This window comes from Acanthaster planci, linkage group LG06, assembly GCF_054643075.1.
Source record: "Acanthaster planci isolate LZ-2023a linkage group LG06, COTS_SCS, whole genome shotgun sequence".
Taxonomy (NCBI): Eukaryota; Metazoa; Echinodermata; class Asteroidea; order Valvatida; family Acanthasteridae; genus Acanthaster; species Acanthaster planci.
In genome coordinates, this window is record NC_141782.1 from 15,167,545 (window position 1) to 15,189,614 (window position 22,070).

Sequence of the window (22,070 nt, forward strand, 5' to 3'; positions counted from 1 at the left end):
CGAAGGAACATTAATGGATCCCTCCTGAGGCGTACATGCTGGGGCTCTGGAATACAGCAATTCTCTCTTTGTTATTACAATAAGATTTCTCAATCGTGACGACAGGATACCAGTGGCACGTGCAATCTCAACGAAGTCAGTGCTTTAGTGATGTCTGGGTAAAATTATAATTAAACTTCAATTACATTTCATTTCGTTCAATTGGGGAATTATACAAAACACCATGGACCCCTACACAGCAAGCATCAATTACTCTTAATATGCTCCATTTCGGATATCAATAAATAATTGAAACATGGTATTCTAACTTATTTCCAGGTGTGTGGTTTTTCAATGGCTTGTAGCTCACAATAGAGCCTGACCTAAAAGAGAAAATTTCTGCCAATAATTGACCCGTCACTTCCGAAAATCTAAAATATATGAAGAACAGTGCAATGGGGCAGTCTTGTACGCAGATGAACATTTAAGGTTTGAAATGTTTATGGTAGTCTGTCAGTAAAAGCCGAAATAAAAACAGATCAAAATATTTTACATAGTTGTATAACTTGTAAGATAATAAACTCAAAGCAATATACCACTTCAGGGGTTCCGAATGCTCACTGCGTGACCCGCTGCGTGACCTTCTACTTTCAGGTTCATTAAAGTGGCTCTGGGAACTTTAAACTAATTTCTTGAAACGGGTCACACTTCGTGAAGAGTTAGTCGTTTCACAAAAAAGGACGTTAGCGTTCTTTTTGTTGCCAAGCAGCAGTTGTAGAGTGACAGGATGCCCACTATCGTCTGCAATACAAGCTGCCATTGGCCCGCTAAACGCGAATCTACTTATATGTGTAAGCGATTACATCCGTCACAAAATGTGCTGGGTACCCGTGTTATTTTTTTGTGTCAACAAGAGAATGGTTGCATCTCTCCACATACCATTTATATGCTGGGTAGCCGTGTTATTTTTTGTGTCAACAAGAGAATGGCTGCATCTCTCCACATACCATTTACACTTACCTTGCCTTCAACACGCTAGTACGGAGATTCTTGCAGTCATGGGTAAAGGAGTAGGTCTGTTTGTGTTTTTGCCAGTTTTTGCTTGTATACTTGGACTTACAGCCAGCGGACAAAACGCTGTTGGCGATTCAACCCAGGACAGCAGCAACAGCAAACGTGCGAGCGCGGAAAATGACAAAGTATCTCGAGAGTTTAAGGCGGGCCAGTTTGGCAGCGAAATAACCGTTAACCAAAACCAGCTTACGCCGGCTGCTGACGCGGCGAGCTCGCAGGAGAAGGGCGCGGTGACTCGGGCCAACGGCACAGCGAAACGGATTCTCATCATTGACTGCTTGATGGATGGGAGCCACACCCACATCCAGCGTCTCCTGGCCAGAGAGCTGGCTTCAAGGGGCCACAATGTCACCTGGTTAACGGCAAAGGTTCTTCTTTACTGGCCTACGGAAGAAGATAAGCAGCTGATCAATTTCCGCACCTTCGACGCAACAATGACCCGTGAGATACAGCAAAAAATATTGGATTACTGGACTCGGAAGAGTTTGAACGGAGAAATGGCATCGTTTTCTTGGTAGAGTATAGATATATTCTAACATTTCGTTGAAGTAATATATATCACTATAAGACCATCATTACGCACATCCACCTTAGGGACACTTAAAGTTTCATGAACCACTAGCATTGTGGTTTGGCCAGGACTTATTCCGACGTATAAGGCTCGAATCCCGTTTCTGTCATTCTTTCAATGATTAATATTGTATCCATTTTGTTCAGCCACATCAATAATTACAAGCATGCCATAAAGCTTCAATTTACATTTTCATATCTCTGTCTTGAAAAGCAGTGCTATTGTTATAATGATGGTTACAATACTGTTTTTCATTAGCTCAGTATGATTACGTTATGACAGGGCTATATTGTAATATTGTTGCCCGCTGTGTAGGGGTCCATGGTATTTTTTTGCACCCGAGGAGGCAAGTGGCATCCGATGCGAAGCAGTTGCCCCAAGAGGTGTACAAAACCCATGGATCCCATTACAACAGGCAACTATTATTTTGTCAGTATACCAAAGTACCCAACAGAATTCAAACGAATGCCGGGAACAAAGTGAATATATTCAACTGCGTCACCGTGCATTTCATTTCAATGATATTGTCTTCACCAACAAAGTATTTAGTTCAACAAATCCAACCCATTTGCAATTTGTAGGAAGTAATATGTTTTGTCTTATTATTTCCGAAGACATCTCCCAGAAAGCTATTTAACTCTGTCCTGGGTAACATCTGAAACTTCGGGGTTACTAACAGAAATAGCACATCAAGTATAGGCCTACATCAGCTAACGCAGTACCAGCGCGGCGATACAACCTCACTTTATCAAAGGCTGCAAAAATGCAACACGGTGGAGACATCACTTTCAACATCACTCATTTACCACGGCGAACATCGCTCATGTTCTCGCTATCCTGGGTACATGCGTGTTATGGCTTATGTGGTCGATTCTCGACTAATAAAAATTGCAATCTATCATCGTGGTAAAATAAAACGGCATGTCACACTCACCTTTCGACATCTCATCAGTTAGCGTTGTACGAAGTTGCACGCATTCACGCACCCCCGCCCGCCCAGACAGTGTGCAGGATAATGTAGGGACCGCTAGTGTTCGACGATTCCTTTGTCGCTCTGAATTTCCCTAAGAAAAATAAGTGAAAACATTCAGTGGTGTAACTATGGCTAAATGTCCGGGGGTGCACACATTTTTCCAAGGGGGCCCCCACAAGAAAATAAGCTGCAGCTAAAACACAATATTCACGGATTTCAAATGGGGGACGGGGCACCAAAGGGCACGTACCCCGTGACCTCTCTGTAGTTACGCCACTGAAAACGTTGAAAACAGGGATATGACAAAACAATTGTTGACCGCTCTGACTGCAGGATATGACGTTTTGAACACCCTCGGAAGCTATGCGTCCCTTGGGTTTTCAAAACGTCACATCCCACCTCACAACAAATGCAGCAGTCAACAACTGTTAATTGTGCTCGGCATACTGTGGGCCTAAACCTTATCATCAGATAATTTTATAAATCAATTAGAGAATTGTTGAGGTGTTCTTGCATCTTTTTATTATTAATGTTGTTATTGGTTTACTATTTCATTCTTTCGCCGCCAGCGGCGGAATTGCAGAATAGTTACATAAAAGACACATATACACATACTGAGATTAAAGAGATTTTCGGGTGTAGAAAATATAAAAAAATAAATCAAAGCAGCTTGAGGTCAAAGCGTTGTCAAAGTGCAAAAGTGGACAAAAAACAATACATAAATGATAGAAATGATAGAAACTAGCAGTCATAAAAAATATAAAACATTTAGAATTTACAAATTGATGATTACGGAAACCCGGGAAGTAAAACAAACAGACAGAATCGGGGGTTGATGGACGTGGAGCATATGTAATGGGAGGAATGGGGGAGAATGAAAATATAAGGAGAGAGGGGGGGGAATAGTAAACAGGAGTATCGATAGAATATCATCGAATAAAAGAGCCAATACTTAAAATTTAGTTATCAATAAAAACAATTGTATTTGTGTAACAAATATGAGTCATAGTTCAGTCCTACATTACACCATATTAATGACTTTCATTCCACTTCTTAGTCATATAAATGATGCTACTTTTTTGGTACCGCCTTGTTCTACAGAAAGGCAAAGAGAACTTGTCAGAGTTTCTGAAATCCCGCTGATGCATCGCTTCTACTTGGTGGTAGCCAAATGCTGAAGTGTTCAGGTGCAGTTGGGGTTTCAAAGAACTTCATGCACATCTGCTCTCTCCTTTCAGCCAAAGTGTTGAGGTTGCAGGCAAGAAGTGCATGTTCGTAGTCTGTGTACTGCCTGCCCAGCATTATTTTATAGACTCGACGCAGAATTTTTTCCAGCATTTCGCTTTCTCCAGCAGTTAGCCCTGAAAGCCAAATGGGACCTGATTACTCAGCTATGGGTCTGATATAACTTGAATAAATTGTAACCATGTCCTGCAATGGTATATTAAAATGCTTCAATGTCTTTACCATACGAATCTTTCGGTTTGCCTTTTTTCAGAAGGGATTTAACATGGGTGTTCCATCTTAAGGCTGCATCTGAATCTGTTGTCTAGAGCTAGGTCTAGGTCTTCACTCCATTGAAAGTACGTGGAGACACGCAGACAATAGACCTAGCCGTAGCTCTGGAAGCCCGTTTCGGACACGGCTAAGTCTTTGGTTATTTTGAGTCCCAACATTTTAACTGCCTTGACTGATATCAGAGGAGAGCCATTGATTGTTAAAGGTTGCTTGGTTGGGGCTTCTTTAGCGAATTTAATCTGCATGGTGCACATTTATAGACATTCAGTCTCGTATCATTGTTGACGGCCCACTCAGCCAAATTGTCGAGGTGGCATTGCATATCTCATGGAGTCTTATTGTTTTATTTTCCCCACCATCGTCAAGTCATCCACATACTTGAGGATGGTGAGTGGCGAGTTTTCAAGTGAGTCATTAACTAGTGTAAGGAAACCCAGGGGGCCAATGCGCGTTCCCTGCGGGACACCGCCACTAAGCAATTTCCAGTTACTGGTTTCACCACGATAATGGACACGCTGCCCCGCTCAGGAAGTTGGCCATCCATGTGAGAACGGATAGGCGAGCTCCAAGGTTTTAATTAATGAGTTTGTTCACGAGTATGTCATGATCAACATGCATTTTGTAGATAAGTTTTCCTTTTCGCACAAATCCAATTATTCAATTTGTATCTTTTTCAAACTTTTGTCACTTAGGTATGCAAAGATGTGGCTAGGGAAATCAGAGGACGAAGTGAAGTACATGTTCAAAAATCTGGAAAATAATTTGAAGTCGTTTTTCCTGGGTGTGGATTTTGATGGTCTTCGTGCGGCTAACTTCGACGTGGTCTTGTGCGAGGTTATGTTCCCGGCCTGCAGCGTCGTCGCTCATGATGTTCTCCAGGTGCCGTTCATAAACACGGTGAATGGAGGCTTTCTTGGCACGAGGTACAGCCGGTGGTACAACCAGTCGAGTCCCCTGTCTTACGTCCCCGAGTTTGTCACTGGCTACACTGACAGCATGACCTTCCCCCAGCGGGTCAAGAATCTCCTGGTGTCTGCAGCGTCGATGCTCATCTACAACTACGCCCTGTTTGCTGGCGTGGACAGGGCGAGGGCCGAGACCGGCTTTGACACTCGGTTGGGAGCAAGAGAAATCATGGCACGCTCCGAACTCTTCATCCTAAATTGGGATTTTCATATCGAGTTTCCCAGGCCAATCTCTCCTAACACAATTCTGATAGGTGGGCTGACGATCGGCGCGCCCAAACCGCTGCCTCAGGTATAACTTTTGAAATCAGTCATGTCTTATTTACGACAATAATTCTAGGTTAAAAATTGCATCATTCCTCCATTGCTATCTCAAACCCACAAGTGGCCCGTGTGAGTTGGTGCGTCACTTCTTGCTATTCAAGGTTCTAATCACAAAGACAACATTGCTAGAATTTTCAGGCGTGGCACTCTATGTTGTCCTGGTGCGACTGCACATACATGAACTGGGTGCCGGCTAAGCCAATAAAATGAAAATGGCCATTGAAAATTCAAGATTTCAATGCAAGTATGGTCATGATTGATGTGTTGCGCTTCATTTTTCTCTGAAGCATCTCCTTCATTTGCTCTTCAGGATTTCGAAACTTTCATCCAAGGTTCTGGCAAACAAGGAGTGATTATATTCTCTGTCAGCACCCTTCTGCACGTCATGGATATGGAGATGGCCGAAATGATCGCCACGGCGCTGGCCAAACTCCCCCAGCGAGTCATCTGGAAATACCTTGGGGACAAGAGGCCCGCGTCTCTCGGCAACAACACCATGATCGCCCCCTGGATCTCACAACAAGACCTGATCGGTAAGTGTGAAATGTAATTCTGTGCGTGAATTCTCTACTTATATCTGCATTGCAATACGTATGTGGATGTGTTGAAAGTTTAGCGCCAGATTTAGCTTGAATTATCAATTTACGTTTTCCACGTTAAATGTTTGAAGAAGCTTCTTCCACCTTGCCCATAATTTGCTTCAATGCAGCGCACGAGAAAACGCGTTTGTTGATCTACCACGGCGGTTTGAATGGAGGCTACGAGGCCATGTATTACGGCGTACCGATTTTGGGGATTCCCATGTTCACGGATCAGGTGGACGATCTGGTCCGGCTGAAGTACCGCGTAGGGATGGCGGACTATTTCCCGAAGGGGATGCGGGGTCTGACGTCCGAGCAACTTTACCAGGGCATCAGAGGTGTCCTGGATGACCCATCGTAAGTACCCAAGTTGAGTTTAAGATAGACACCCACCCAAACTATTCAACTGTCCGTGGCTCCAGAGCAAATCCTCGTTAACATTTAAAATTATATGGCTCTCAGTTGAACATTTTTGGGGTTTCTGTACTGTCAATAAATATTTAAACCTCGAAGATGAAGAGTCATGGTTCTTTTTTTCATCTTCTTAATCAAAATATGAATATTAACTTGGCAAATGTATGCAGCCTCCAAGGGGGTGGAACTCGGGATGCAATGGAAGGGACTTATCTAAGTTCCCTTCAGCAGAGTAAGGTCATTCTTTTCCGAGTGCAAGATTTAAAAAGTTGTATAACACAGCCACAAATCTAACACATATTACACTGAATTAAAGTTGGTATAATGGCGCTATATTCACGTCATGCAGCGGTCAACAGCTGCATGTACGTAGATATCATGGCACAAACTACCTGATAATTGAACCAAACTGAATCAAGTTGTCTTGTCACACTTGCCTTATTTTTTAATGAGGGGGTTGTGGGATTCAACCTTGCTCCCGTGCCTAGTTTCTTTGTGTGCATTTTTATATACCTACAGTTACAGCGAGAACGCTAAGCGAGCGTCGGGAAAGTTAAGGGACCATTTAAGCTTTTCCCGTGAGATCTGGCCCCTGGCTCAGACAGCCCGCCGGATAGAGTCCGCCATCGAACACGGTACCGCCCATCTGCGGACCAATACAGAGAGCCTTGCCTGGTACCAACAAATTTTAGTCGATGTCATCTGCATCTACATATCTGCAATCGTAGCATCTGTATTTGTTCTGAGTAAATTTGCTTGCTCTTGTGGCTCAAGGACAACACCGAGATAAACAATGACCCACCTCTACCAGTCAAAATCTCTGTCTTCATCTTCGGATGAGTGATTAAGTGTACGAGATGGTATGGTGTACGCGTTGACCAGCACTCGAATAATATTATGTACCGTAACGATTGTATTATTATTGTCGACTAGCCTGTACGAGATTGTACGTCGCAGAAATGACATAATATATCAGACGTAATATTTCTCCCTTTTGGTTTAGAATAACTGTTACTATCGAAAAGAAATCGCTCTCATAATAACTGCATACCAAACGTTTGGCTGACAAGATTTGCAGAGATGCACCTGTATTGATCAGTGTGAGATTTTTAGTTCAGAATTTCCATTTGTCCTGTTCATTTCGAATGGGATTGTTCATTTTTGTGTTCAGTAGAAGTGATTTTTGTATTGAGTGTTTTGGTAGCTAGTACCACTCATTGAACTATTCTTTGGTTTTTGTACTGACGGCCAGCAATAGCATTACCACAGGGAAGAGGTGTGCCATTGGTATAGAAAAGAGCAGCTCTATTAAGGAAATTATAATTATTTAAATAATACAGCCGATTATGCAATATTTTCAGTGCGCCTCCAAGAGTTTGGAACACGTTCGCCAATCACAAACGCGCGAAATCTGTCGACACTTTGCAAACGCGCATTGGGTCGACAGGTCTCGCTAATTGTGATTGGCCAACATGTTCCAACTGCTTGGAGGCGTACTATTGTGGCGTTTGCTAATTGTTAAGTGCTGGGTCACATGAGGGCGCTATTCATGTTGTCCATGAATCGTTCGGTACGTTGCCGTGTAGTAGTATCTTGGTGATTTGGACATGCTATGCGGGCACGAGAGATAGTGCCAGGTTTAATAATGCATTCATTTATAAAATTTTAATGTCTTTGTTATGTGAGTTATGCAAATGGATAAATATTTAATAGTCCAGATCGATTAATAGAGGGATTAAGTTGCAATCAGTTAAGCTCCGGTGCCCATGAACATGTAAATTGGTCGTTCGCGCCACAGCCTTGGATCTTTTCCAAAACTTCTAGACGACTTTGTAGTCGTCAGGTTCAGGGCTGGAATGGTCCTGTGGATTTGCTGAATTGTACCAGCAGGGTTGGGGACCCTAGGCTAGGGGCACATTAGCTACATCGACTGGTGAGTTACATGTATATAGCAAGTTATATAATAGCTAATATAAGGTCATATATGTGGCTGTATGCCGTAGGGTGCAAGTTGAATGTCAAATTTGCAATGTGGTGTGCACGTACGTGTACCTCCACCTTTGTTATTGTACATGTACATGTACAATATATTATGCATGACCTTGGAAATCCGCAGCATGTACATGTTACATCTTAAGTTACATGTAGCACCAGCAATACTCTTCAATGATCATGGACATTGATATTTAACTTAATTTAATTTATGGAACCAAAGATTCATGTTTGTTTAAATTAATAATCTTGTACTGGCAGGTCTTTTCATGAGCAAAGTGGAGATCTCCAATAAACCAAAAGTTGAGAGTGACACAGGAACCCCAAAATTTGGCCTCACCGCCTCACTTTCTCTCGTCACCGGGATCACACTACGTTATTGTTGATCACGTTTTGAAGCCGCCAATTCACAGTGGTTTAAAATCGTACCTGACCCAGACATCAGAGAATACAGTCGAAATACTTCGACATACATTTATAATAACAATTACAAAGGTATTTGGAAGTTATTTAGAGTCTGCTGGGTACTCAAGTTAGACGAAGGAAGGTGTTTCCGAGACGCGGGAAAAAGCTCGCCAAAATCGTCCGTCGTGAGTAAACGACAGCGCCCTCTGTTGACAAGGTTTTCTGAAGAAATGTCTCTCGCGCGCCACAATTTGCTTCGTGGATGTTTCACGCATTACAAACGGATGGTCACGTTATTTGATATAAAAAAGTGGCAAAATGCATTTCATCACAAAATAAGGAAAAATCGTGGCAAAACAAGAACAAAACATACTTTTGTGTTCTCTGAGCTGTTCTTACAGAAGTGTAAGTTTATTGCTGTATCTTGTTCTCTGTTTCGCTGAGTGGTCTCTAAATGAAATAATAGGGTCATTCCACGAAGTTGAGACACGCTTTGTGACAGTGTCCCTTGTTACATAAACAACCCTTACAGCCTGTTATTTTTACATTACCACAGAGTTAACTCATATTACTCTGCAAGGATAAAGCACACCCTGCAAAAGCCTTTCAAAATTTATATCAATGTCAATTTCGAATCCACATGCTGGAAAAAAATGTTTAAGGTTGCGGATTTAACAAGAAACACCGTCACAAAGTGTGTCTCAACTTCATGGAATGACCCAATAGAAAAAGTAACAAGGTATGTTGATTATTTTAATTTCTTTCAAACCGAGCAGGCCCACGTAAATAAATATCGCTGTGATGTTTCCTCCAGGTAATCTTTTCTCCAGGAAACAATATATAAAATGTTACCTGTCAGAGTAGGTTATCTAGATGAGGAATGAATTAAAAAGTTCGTCTTAGATGTGGACTCCGAAATCTGTCATTTTCTTGGGGCAGGAGCGAACATGATGATCCCCGTCGCAGTATGTACAGTTGTTGGTGTAACGAAAGGAGCGCACTACTGGGTCGGATTTCAGCCATAAACGATGAAAGACGTCAGCCAAATTATCTTCTTGGGTCGTTTTCCGAGACAATTGCTCTCTTAAAACGAAGCTGGTTCCTGTCTAGCTGTAGCGACGACGTTGAACGCGCGATAGCGATCCCGTGCAATGTGTTGTACGAATGTCGGCACCAGAGGGCGCCGTTTATTTCTTCGTCAACGCGCGTTAATTCCGGCCGAGGACTGCTCACAAAATTATTTTTTTCGGCACAACGATGAATTGCGGCAATTTTCCGCTTGATTATCTTTGTAGCTAAAACATCAATTTACCAATTTATGAATAAAGTAAACATTTTTGCCATGGCCGATTTTAAGTATGTATCATCAAAGACATTGGTGAGTATATTAAGCTAATTTGAAAACTGCGACATAATTTACCATTCCAAGTTGCAGCGAATTTTTGCACTTTCAACTTTCACATTTCAGATATTTCACATCAAAGGTCACATCATCTGAAGAGTGTGAAATAGGCTACAAAATAACGTAAAGGTTTATTACCAGATATTAGATTATCTAATAGAAAACAGGGGTTTTAATGTTGCATGAAAGTTCCCACTGTAAAATGCCCAACCCAGAACAAGAAAGTCATCATTACGAAAAATAGTGAATTATACAGGAAACATCATGGATGAAAAACGTTTCAAGAGCAAAAATAATTTTATTAGATACCACTGAACAGAAAAAAAGCATAAACTCAAGATTTTTTTTTTTTACAAATGTCTGCATCTTAAACCACTGTGCAGTTTTAAGAAATACTTAGCTCATTGTTGTGAGAGATTTCTGTTTTTAAATGTGACGATAAAATGACTTTATTATCAGAGGAATTTTTTTCGAGTGTTCTTCCTGTGTGCGTATTTGGAGTACTTTTGTTACACAGCAGCAATCTTGAACTACGTCCAATTTATGGAAAACGCAGTTTATCCAAGTTTGTAATGAAGAGACGTGTTACATGCACTGAACTTCTGATGTTAATCAGTTTATGTTGCCAAGAAGTTGGTTTTCTTGCATATTAGTCATGGCAGTTGGAGACGGACGCTGCGTGACGGCAAACATACAAGTGTAGCTGCCTGCATTAAACGTCAAAAAGATTGTCGCCAGACCTTCTTCTCAACAAATTCTTCATTTCATATATTATTCATGGCACTTGAGGGATTTCAAATCATAGTTGATTCTTCCATTATGTTTGGGAGTTTCTTCATCATTCTGGGCTCTATACCCATGCATGTTTAGTCATTCATAAGTTTACTTATAACATTCTCTACCAATAACTCATTGAAAAGCAAAGCACTGCTTGAACTTGAACAGGCTGAAAACACGCTAGCAATAAGCCGCCTATAGAATGCTTCTGGTCAGTGGCGTAAAATATATGTTGTAAATTGGTGGATGGAAGATAGGGAAAGGCGAGGGTGACTTGTCTAGCCATAGAAATTTGAAGGGGGGACAACACCATTATACTCTATAGGGCCTATTGGGTGGTGTTCATGATAAAGATATACATGTATATGTGTACTGTATCAGAAAATTATGAAGAATCTTTCATCAGAATGGCATATTTATGTTTTTTTAAATTTTGCCTTTCCTTTTTAGTTATAATGCAAACATTGTAGTCTTGGGAAATCCTGTAAATTCTTTACAATTGCTTTATTATTATTTATTTATTTTTGATTTATTAACTTTTTTTTGCTCATCACAAAAAAATGTGGGGGACAAGTAGGCTTTTGCCCCCATCTGGTTCTCCGAATCATTCTTAAACGTAGCTTCGTTACAACTTACCTACTCTTACTTTTGAGTGGTTAGGTCAGTAAAACCTGTCGTTGTTTTGGTGCTGGAGTAGGCCTATTCGACTTTATGCCCAGGTAGCTTGGAGCAGAGACGTTTCACAGCGCATCAGTGACGTAAATAGGGCGAATATCTGAGGAGCTTATAGTGATATGTATAAAAGGGACTATTTTGTCTGCGGAAGCTTACTAGGCTATCGGGGTTCCCGGGTTGTCGTGGGCAGGAGTTCATACAATAACCCAACAGTACAGTAGCACCGGACGTATCTCTAAACTTCCCATCTTTTTGTCCATCACACTTCATGGTGGCAGCGGTGGAGAGAATCGTAGAACACGCCCAAACCGAAAGAACTCCAATCGGCCAATCTCGGCAACGAGACAATAGCCTCGCGAACATGGCGAACAACCGACCAGTGCAAGTAATGTTACAAGGTGTAACTACCTACATCTGCGCACAGCCATACACACTGGACAACGCAGCCTACACGGGCCGAGAATCTTTGCACAACACGCCTGAATCAGCGTCCACATGTCAGACTTTCCCTCACTGAGAGACGGAACCCAGCGGCGATCAGCGTCCAGAATTCCCCCAACCAAGCGGCGATCAACGTCCGGAGCAACAACCGGCGTCCAAATTTCATTGGGCAAAAAATTCAGGAAGACGAGAGGCAGGAGCAGAGAGCGCAGGAAGGCCAAATCCACAAAGACACGCGGCCAATAAAGCACATCGAGAGGACGGTGCCGAAAACCCAGATCAAAAAGTGGTTCCCGTGCCAGAAAACAAAAGGCAGATGACACGAGCGACGCGATAGCCATGCCGTCCACTCATTGCAGTACCAAAGTGAAGTTGAGGCAGTATTTACCAAAGTGAAGTTGAGACAGTATTTCACACACTCGCAGTCTCTGATCTGTGAATGAGTTCATCAGTAGAGCACATGCATCGGAAACGAAGCATACACAACACTAAGCATTATCTGCCCAGACCTGGGTGGAACCTGTCGTCTGTGGACTACGGTTGACACCGGTGCTGTGGTAGCACACTACGCACGATTCGTCAGATATATGGACGTTAGAAATCTCTGTCCCGTTATAAGACGACAGGGTGGAGTAGCAATAACGTCTACATTGTTGACATCCCTGGGCCAGCTTTCGCTGGCCTGCCAACGTGTTGTGACCTCAAAATAGTCACCATACACTCCTCGGAGATGCCGCCCGCCGGAGATGACCCTCTTGCATCCCCACCCCAACAGCGATAACTGACTCCCGTCAGAGGTACACCAAAATCAGTGGTTGACCTCTTGAAGATGTACCCCAAGCAGTTTGACACCACAGGGAATTCTATGAGTTAAGCAACCCTACATCGGAGGGTGCCAAAATGAGCATAGATGTACGAAGGAAGTGCAGTGTTCACCTGAAATCTAAATTAAAGGCTGAACTGGGCAGGATGGAGCAGCAAGGAGTAATTCCAAAAGTTACTCGTCATATGGACTGGTGCAGTTCCATCACCATAAATCAGAAGTAAAATGGATCACTGCGCGTGTGCTTCGATCCTAAGCGATTGAACCAGAGCCTCAAGAGGTGTCCGCACAAATCCCTACACTTGAAGAGCTCAATTCCGAATTTTCGAAGGCCAAGTACTTTTCCAAGCTTGACGCCAAAGCTGGGTACTGGGCAGTAAACTTTGATGAGAAAACACAAGAGCTGACTACTTTCTGGACACCTTTCGGGCGTTTTCGTTTTCAATGCATGGACGACAACATCAAATAGGTGCCTGGGTGTGTCAGTATAGCAGATGATATCGCGGTCTACGGCCTTTCACAGCATAGGGGCGCGACGCAAATCCCATCAGTCTGTTTGAGACGGCACGACGTGACGGACTGGTGTTCAATAGTTTAAAGTGTCGCATCAAGGTCGCAGAAATGAACTTCTTTGGTTTTCTATACTCCTGCAACGAGTCCATCCAGACCCAGACAGAATCGAAGACATCCACAATTAACATCCCGACGCCCAAGGACTAGAAGGGCTTGCATAAATTTCTGGGGATAATCACCTTTGTCTCTCGATACATTCCTAACCTGTCGGATAAAGCAACATCCCTCAGAGATCTACTAAAAAAAATGTCCCTTTCATATGACAAGAAGACCAGAAGAGGCAGAATTTGTTGCACTGAACCTCTCTACCATGGCAGAAGCCTACGCAGTACTACTAATTTCCCGTGGTGCCCATAGTGCTGAGGTAGACGCATTGCAATTTCTCGGAGCCTGCAAAATGACAAATCGGTAGCGTTCGCATCTAAAAGCCTCTCACCAGCACAGAGAACTACTCCAACATCGAGCGTGAGATGCTAGCCCTAGTGTTCGAGATCATTAGTTTCCACAACTACCTTTTTGCTAAGTAGTTCATCGTCCACACCTATTAAAGCCACTGAAGATTATCTAGGGAAAAGATTGGCCAGTGCACCACCCTGCTCACAATTAAGATCAAGACTACAACTTTGGAGTAGTATACAAACCAGAAAACATCATGATCCTATCAGATGCACTCAGCAGATTGCCGAGATCCCGACAAGGCGCATGATGTCCCTCGTTGGAAATATCTTCATTAAAGATGGGCCTGATGTCCAACAGATAGACTTTACCCACTTCGAATTCGGTCAAACAAAACAAGACCAACTCCAACTCCAGGCAGAAACTGCGCGGGACCACAGTAATCTACACAGGATGGCCAGACACCATGTCTGAACTAACCAAAGATCTACGTCCCTGCCTACTGGTCACACCAAGATGAACTGGGTATTTCATGCGGAGTTATCTTCAAAGAAAGACAGGTCATCGTACCAAACCGCTTCAACAGGACATCCTGCTACAGCGGCATGCAGGCCACATGGGAATTCGGAATCGATAAGACAGACGTCTTGCGAGAGAGTCAGTATACTGGCCAAACATCAACCGTCACATAGACGACAAAGTCAACTTGAAGTTATGTACCTTCTGCCAAGAGGCTCAAACCGAAACAGCAGAGAGACCCCCCAGAGCCACATGATGATACATCGTCAAGCCCTTGGATAAAGGGACTTACATGCTTGAGGTGAATGGAAATGGCTGCCTCCTGATCATTGACTACCATTCCAAGTGCCCAGTCGTCCACAAGATGACAAGTACAACTAGCTCAGCCGTGGCAGGTGGCACGTCCCGCACATTCAGCATACTTGGAGTACCTGCCAAAGTAGTACCGACACAAAAGCTTAGACAAAATCGAGCACACCTTCGAGAGATGTATCACCCAAGTGCCTAAACGATGATATGTCTCCGTCACCAACGTCAAACGTCAAACACTTCTTAGAATCCTGAGTACGAAACAAAAAGATCAGGTCGCTCTATCTGTAAACCAATCAGATACACCAACCACCAACAATCCATGTACATGTAACCACAATTTCATGAAGAGAGATGAATCTACAAACTTTTAGATTTAACAAGACACTTAAAACTGATTCTGGACACATTTGTTTCGCCATTCCCATGACCTTCAAAAGAGGAATGCTAGATTCGAATTGTCCAAAACTGTACATTAATTAACATGTATTTTGACTATTTTCTTTTATTCTGCAACCACCTATAGGAGTAAAACAAATTGTTGCTATTCATATTACTGTGTGTGTGGCGCTTAACCCATCATAGATTTCAGACCTCTATTTTGGTCTAAGTTTGCACTCGGTTTTCTATGTGCACGTATTTGGAGAAGTGATCCTCCCCCCTCCAAATAAATCAACACTTGAGGGCGCACTTCACACCACCGCCATTACCATTTTGCATTGTCACGAGCCGTCCGTCCCGTCGACGTCCTGCATGTGTGCGTGCTACATTACATTCAGAAAGTGTTAATTCGAGCAGTTTTAGTTGAAGCTTCCAACCAAATGTCTCGTTACGATCGAGCTATCACCGTTTTCTCTCCAGATGGCCATCTCTTTCAAGTGGAGTATGCACAGGAGGCGGTCAAAAAGGGCTCTACGGCTGTGAGTTTTTTGGGGGTCGACTTGCTTGGGGTTTCGTTTGTAAACTTCGGGACCCCCTGTTCTTAGTTAGGCCTACTAGTTTTAGTTTTTAATGATAAAGGTCGGCCCCTAAAAAGAGTACATTGGGTGTGCATCAGACCCACGGTCCCACCCACCAACATGAACAATGGCCAAGCTTGCACCCCATCTTGGTTCAACCATTTTCAATAAGCAGGGATTATCATCTTGACTTGTTTTCATTGCGTGACCACCATCAGGACCTGGCATGTGTTGTGTAGCTGTGACAGACTGCAAGATCTTAGACCCCCCCCCTCCAAAAATGGTTCAGCTACACGATACCATTCGCTGTACATGTACATGTATGTGTGGAGTGTCCCCATTGCTGAGGTTCCCCCAAAAGAAGATTGGAATTTTCCCAAAGCGTAAAAGTCAATACAGCATGTATTGACAATGTTACCAGTTCCTAAAATTTATTTCCTGTGCCTTTGGCCCTCTGGTTGTCTTAAAATCTTGAAGTACTTTGAAGCAATGTTACCCAAGAACTTTTGCATTGCCTTCTCCAAAAACATGAGTCTCCCATAAGGAAGATATAATCAAATATTTGATTAATTCATTAGTGAAATTAAGAAAAGAAATCATTACTGTCAATTTCAGAAATTAATCTGTCATGGTGTATATTTATTCATGTATGATTCTGCAATGTACATATATGTGTACGTCATAGGAAGATTTTAGTTATGGAATTTTGTGTTCCCGTTTGTGTCCACTGTAGGTTGGGGTTCGTGGTAAAGACATAGTTGTACTCGGCGTGGAAAAGAAATCCGTCGCCAAACTTCAAGAGGAGAGAACAGTCAGGAAGATCTGCATCCTGGATGATCACGTGTGCATGGCTTTCGCTGGTAGGTATGAAAAGTATGGCTAACTCCCCACACAGACTTATCTCAGAGCAGGTGGCCCGTAATTGGATGACTGGAAACTCTACCACATGATTGATGCTGGTAATTTACTGCTTGGCAAGATTGACAAGGCTGCATGTACATGTGTATTCACTAGTCCTGTGGAATGATGTTGCTACTGTATCCTATGATGATTTACCGGCTTGGACTCTTCCATCTTGGGATAGGATAGTTGGTCTGTATTTATTAGATCTTATCAAGGACCATCAGAAATGGTGCAGATGCGGGATTCATATGCAGCTAGGAAGAACTGGTCGGTTATATCACCAATTTCTCCAGGTATTTCAAAAACCAGTGTGTGTATGGCAGCATATTGAAGTGAAACGTACATTGCTAACAGTGCCTCGGGTAAAATAACCACACCAAAAAACCACTCAGTTTTTCTAAGCAGCGTACATGTATCCCGTACACATACCATTTCCAGTGGTCCCTAGTGAGCGCAAAGGCAAGTGACTGACCTTGTCAACTCTGTAGTACAAATGCACGCACACATGCTTGTACTTTGTATGGTGTTAGATTTCTAGCCAAAGTATTTTTGGGGACAAATACACAACAAAATGGGAACCACCTTGTGATGTGAAATTCAATACGTGCATGTGTTGCTTCCCCAGGCCTCACGGCAGACGCTCGCATTATCATCAACCGAGCCCGCATTGAATGTCAGAGCCACCGGCTGACCGTGGAAGACCCTGTGACAGTGGAGTACATAACACGCTTTATTGCCCAGCTGAAACAGGTGAATTGACACCTGTTGATCTTACTGCACTGTTGAATAGTTGGATGAGCATCCAACTTGCCTTGGAATGAGGAATAATACTGATTCATAAAAAAAATCAACACAGATTACGCACATATGCTGCCCTTTCTTCTGAGGCATGTCTTTCAACAACACTTCTGAATTTCTCAAAATCCTGCACTATGCAAAAACCGAGTGGCGCATTCTTTGTAAATTACACTATTTATTAATTTTATTTAGAGAATTTTTCCTGGCAAGAAATATCGACAAATGACAATACATTGGTAAAAATTACAAATTATAAGATAAGACCAACAAATGAAGACTGCAGACACAAAATCGTATAAATATATACAGTAAAAACAAGAAGCTTGAACAAAACCTGTTGAGCAACACAAAACAGAAACCCAAATTGACAAAATTGTGCCATATGCAGGCCTGCAGGATTGCCTGAAAAGCCAAATTAAGCACTCCGACTGCATCCTTACAATTTTGAAAAAACAAACGAAAAGAAAAAGACATTACAAGAAAAGATCAGAAACACCCTATTATTAAAATAAGTAATAAAACCCACTGAAAATGGTTGCAAGTACCTGTCCACGAATAGACCACACGATCAATACAAAAAGGGAGGTACATTTAAAAGATAAAACCCAACCACAAATAACGTAAACCCATGCAGAGAAGCAAGCCAAGGAGACCCAGCTCCAGCAGCGCCTGCATGGTCCATCCACAGAATGACACTTAACCCTAACTGCCCAAAACCCGCCATACTCCAACAGCAGGTTTTGTGAGGTTTTGGCAGGTTTGGTACCGTACGTGAGGAACTTGTTGTTGAATTTTGTGAGACTTGGGATGAAAGGCCCAGGGAGATGGTGTTGGATTCTGTGTGAGTTGGGACACACACGGGTCACTGTGTGCAGTGTCTGGCTTGCTGTACCAATTGTTGGACTATGCTTGATTTTGTCAGGTTTGGTACTGTTCAGTGCAAGTCATCCTATACTGCATAGACCCATCCATACCATATCATTCAAACTCCAATGGGCTCATTCTGTTGGAGTTTATCAGGGTTTGGTACAGTAACCTGCATGTACAAGTACATAGACAAGTACATGAACCTGTTGGATTTTGTGAGGTTCAGCATGTTTTCTAGTGCAGGAGCTTAGGGGGTTAGGGTTAATATACAACCAAGATGTATCAAGTCAAGTGTAAAGAATACATACTTTGGTTGGGCTGAAACCTCCTCGACCGTACAGAATTCTCTAGACTTGGTGAATTTTGAATTCTTCAGACCTAGTGAATTTTGAAAGATCTGCAAGGGTTAGTTAATTTTTTGAGCTAGGGATTTCTATGGAGAAAAACCAAGTCCAATGTAAAGAATACATGTACACACTTTGGTTGGGCTGAAACCTCCTCGACCGTACAGAATTCTTCAGACCTAGTGCATTTTGAAAGATCTGCAAGGGTTACTTAACTTTTTGAGCTAAGGATTTCTATTGAAAAAAAGCAACTTATCTGACTCAGACATGGGAATGTTTAAATTGCTGTGACGGACCTCATTGTTAAAAGAACACAAAAATGTAAGTGTGCATTTTAAAAGGAAAGTGGTGGTGTCATTCTGGCTTGTCACACAGCGTTACACACAGAGCAACGGACGGCGACCATTTGGCCTGTCAGCACTCATTGTGGGATTTGACCTGGACAAGACGCCACGGCTGTACCAGACAGACCCTGCTGGGACATACCACTCATGGAAGGTGAGTAGGACTCATCAAGGAGACACTCCCCCTTGCGTTGGTCAACATATATTAATTGCTGATTTGGGGGGCACTTCGGTGTTGTAACCGTTAAGGATACGAGCTTGCATTGGGCAGTCCACAGCAAGAGTGTGCCTTACTAGACACATAAGTATTACGTATATGTTTACTTGATTGATTTATCAGTGAGCCTCTTCCTTGGTTATCTTTTTCTTAACCATCAAACAGAGGGGTCATTCTCTAAATTCAGGGTCCACAAGTGTGATAATTTTGAATCCCTGTTACACCTGAGCTTTGTAATTTGCCGTGGAATTTTCATCGAAATTGACTTGCAACTGTTTTTGTTTGGCAAGTAATATGCATTTCTGAATCACTCTTAGAAATGAAAGAATATATTCTAAACCTAAACCCACAAAATCATAATGTCAGATGTGACAAGGACACACAAAATGAAAGCGAATGACCACAAACTTCTTCAACCATCTCTGTGCCTGAAATGTCTTTCAACAACAAAGTGGATCAAACACTAAGATCGACAGTCAAAAGGAGCAAGTGGATGGTGTACATAATGAAAGTGCTTTTGTGACAAAATATTACTTTTGGCAATCTGGAGTTTGACTCTTCTCCCCTTTGTCATTGTTGATGATGCCAGGAGTAAACATTGGATGTAGCAATTGCAGAAAACTGACCAGTTGATGAATCAAACAGTAATTAGAAAGAGACATCTGAATATTTTGAGCATATTAAAAAAAAATTGAAAGTGAGGCTTGGAACTTAAAATAGTCAGGCTCGAGTGTTATTCCCCTCAGGCTAACGCCATCGGCCGGAGCGCAAAAACAGTCCGAGAGTTTCTGGAGAAGCACTGGACGGATGAACTGGTGGAGTCGGAACACAACACCGTCAAGCTGGCCGTGAGGGCACTTCTGGAAGTGGTGCAGTCTGGCGCCAAGAACATTGAGCTGGCGGTCATGAGGAAAGGCGAGAGGCTGAAGGTGAGTGCCCGACCGGCCGATTTGAGATATCACCTCAGAGATTGGTGTCTGATATCTCGCAACATTTGTGGCAAAGCATGTCAAGAACTTTATGTTTGCTGATTTTTTCTGGAATTTCACTTCCATGAAGTAATCACGTTACCAGTTACCTGTTGTTCTCAGACATCTCTTATAAAGACTGTCTCAGCATTTTGCCTTTTATGATTTCTTTAATGTTCTTTAAGATCTACGAAACGGAAGAAGTTGAGAAGTTTGTGGCGGAGATCGAGAAGGAGAAAGAAGAAGAAGCAGAAAAGAAAAAACAGAAGAAAACCACAGGCCAGACATCATAATGATGTCAGTACTGTTTTGTAGTATTCGTTTTTGGGTTTTTTTTTTTTTTAACATGTTTTGGGTAGAATGCGGCCCACGTCATTGACTTTATGTCAGTTCCAGTTTGTGGACAAAAGTCGTCATCACACACATGCAAATTGAGCCCTACATGGGCTAAACGAGTGCCCCCGATGACCTGAATTTATTCCATCTTCAGTTCCATGCCATCTTAGTCGTGTAAATTTATTCCATGGACTGTGGGAACACCCCAAAGCTGGACTTAATTTCAGCCATTCTGGGGTGAGTAAAACTCCACTTGGGCTCGAGTTTTCCCACCATGAGCTGGGTGTAAGTAACCTAGTGAGGATTCGTTTACTGCAGCGTTAATTTGGCTGAATTTATCCCACCAACCATGGTCTGAGTGTAAACTCGGCGGGCATATCACTGTGGGCTTAAGTGTTAACTATGGCATAGAATGTTACCCCAGTCATGGGAGAGATTAACGCAGTGGAGTTTCCCGTAGTCCATCCTGTAGGTTTTCTGTAGACCTTTGTCGATTCTATTGCAGTTCACAGGCCGTGTCGAAGCCAGGGCCCAATGCCACGGACCCTGCTGAACAGTAAGCAGAAAAGTTGCGCTTACTGTTGCAGAAAACTTTGCTAACCATAAGCACTATTTCATGGCGGTGCTTGACGTGGTTGTGCATGCATAGAGATTTTCATTGTTTTGTCTTTGTTAAGCAAATTTGTTCCTCCAAGGTAAGCGTGCCTTTTGCCTAGCCTACGGTCTTTACAAAATACATGAATTGTATGTTAGCATAAAATCTTGTGCTTAGCAGCGCCATGAAATTGGGCCAAGGTTTGGAATAGACAGGCAGTCAACATTCTTGTGAGAGTTGATGGCACACCTATCTTGTCCAAAGTGTTTTTTCTCACGAAAGTTCAAACTAACATAGATATTGGTCTACTCGATGTATCAAACGAAAGCTGCTTCGTACATGTATGTAATTTGTACTGTTTTGTTGCACAGTGGACGGTAAAATAAAAATGGTCATTATCCATCAAATTTGCATTTCTGCTGTTTTTTAATTTTTTGAGAGAGAGCTGTAATAGAGCCCTTTTCCCCCCGTGGGACAAGTTAACGTTGAAAAAATGGCATAATAGAAATAAATTCTGAACTCCAGCTTGATTAAATGAATTAAATATTTGAGGATGGTCAAGAATCTGAACATTTAAAGAAAACTAAGGGTGCACTAAAAGGTTCGAAGCATTTACACAGGTTTGGAGATTCGAGTCAGTCATCAAAATAGTCAAATGTGTACTTAAAGTGTGTGGTCAACCTAGCCTCAGAGCTGGAGTCCAATTCCTACCGTACTACCTGATATGTGTCCCAGGTTTAACTGGGGACTCCTGAACAGATAGCAAAGTTGAAGGTGACTGTACTTAAAAGAATAATAATGTACTATGAAATGAAACTGATGGCAAAGCTCTTCAGAGTTGAAATGACAGTCTTCTCATTGGCAAAAAAGGCACTCAAGTGGCCTCATGTTGCTATCAGCAAATGACAAATGTTTTTTTCTTATCGTGTTATTTCTTCGTCACATTCAGCCCTGGGTGACTGCTGTTTTAAAGGAAATTAACATTTGCAGTAGGAAGGACCACAATAATCTAACAAGATCACACTTCA

The 22,070-nt window shown here is 42.4% G+C and overlaps 2 protein-coding genes across 2 annotated transcripts; both read left to right on the forward strand.

Moving 5' to 3' along the window:
• The first annotated feature begins 883 nt into the window (after window positions 1-883).
• On the forward strand, window positions 884-8,720 carry LOC110989002 (UDP-glucuronosyltransferase 2C1-like). The gene is made up of 5 exons (XM_022253051.2): window positions 884-1,567; window positions 4,808-5,372; window positions 5,715-5,937; window positions 6,114-6,342; window positions 6,919-8,720. The coding sequence occupies exons 1-5, from the start codon at window positions 897-899 to the stop codon at window positions 7,187-7,189; spliced, it is 1,959 nt and encodes a 652-aa protein (XP_022108743.1). The 5' UTR covers window positions 884-896; the 3' UTR covers window positions 7,190-8,720.
• Window positions 8,721-15,401: 6,681 nt separating this feature from the next.
• On the forward strand, window positions 15,402-21,449 carry psma7 (proteasome 20S subunit alpha 7). The gene is made up of 6 exons (XM_022253071.2): window positions 15,402-15,631; window positions 16,404-16,530; window positions 17,199-17,323; window positions 18,958-19,080; window positions 19,890-20,072; window positions 20,297-21,449. Exons 1-6 carry the CDS (start codon window positions 15,533-15,535, stop codon window positions 20,402-20,404), a joined length of 765 nt encoding a protein of 254 aa, XP_022108763.1. The 5' UTR covers window positions 15,402-15,532; the 3' UTR covers window positions 20,405-21,449.
• Window positions 21,450-22,070: the final 621 nt, after the last annotated feature.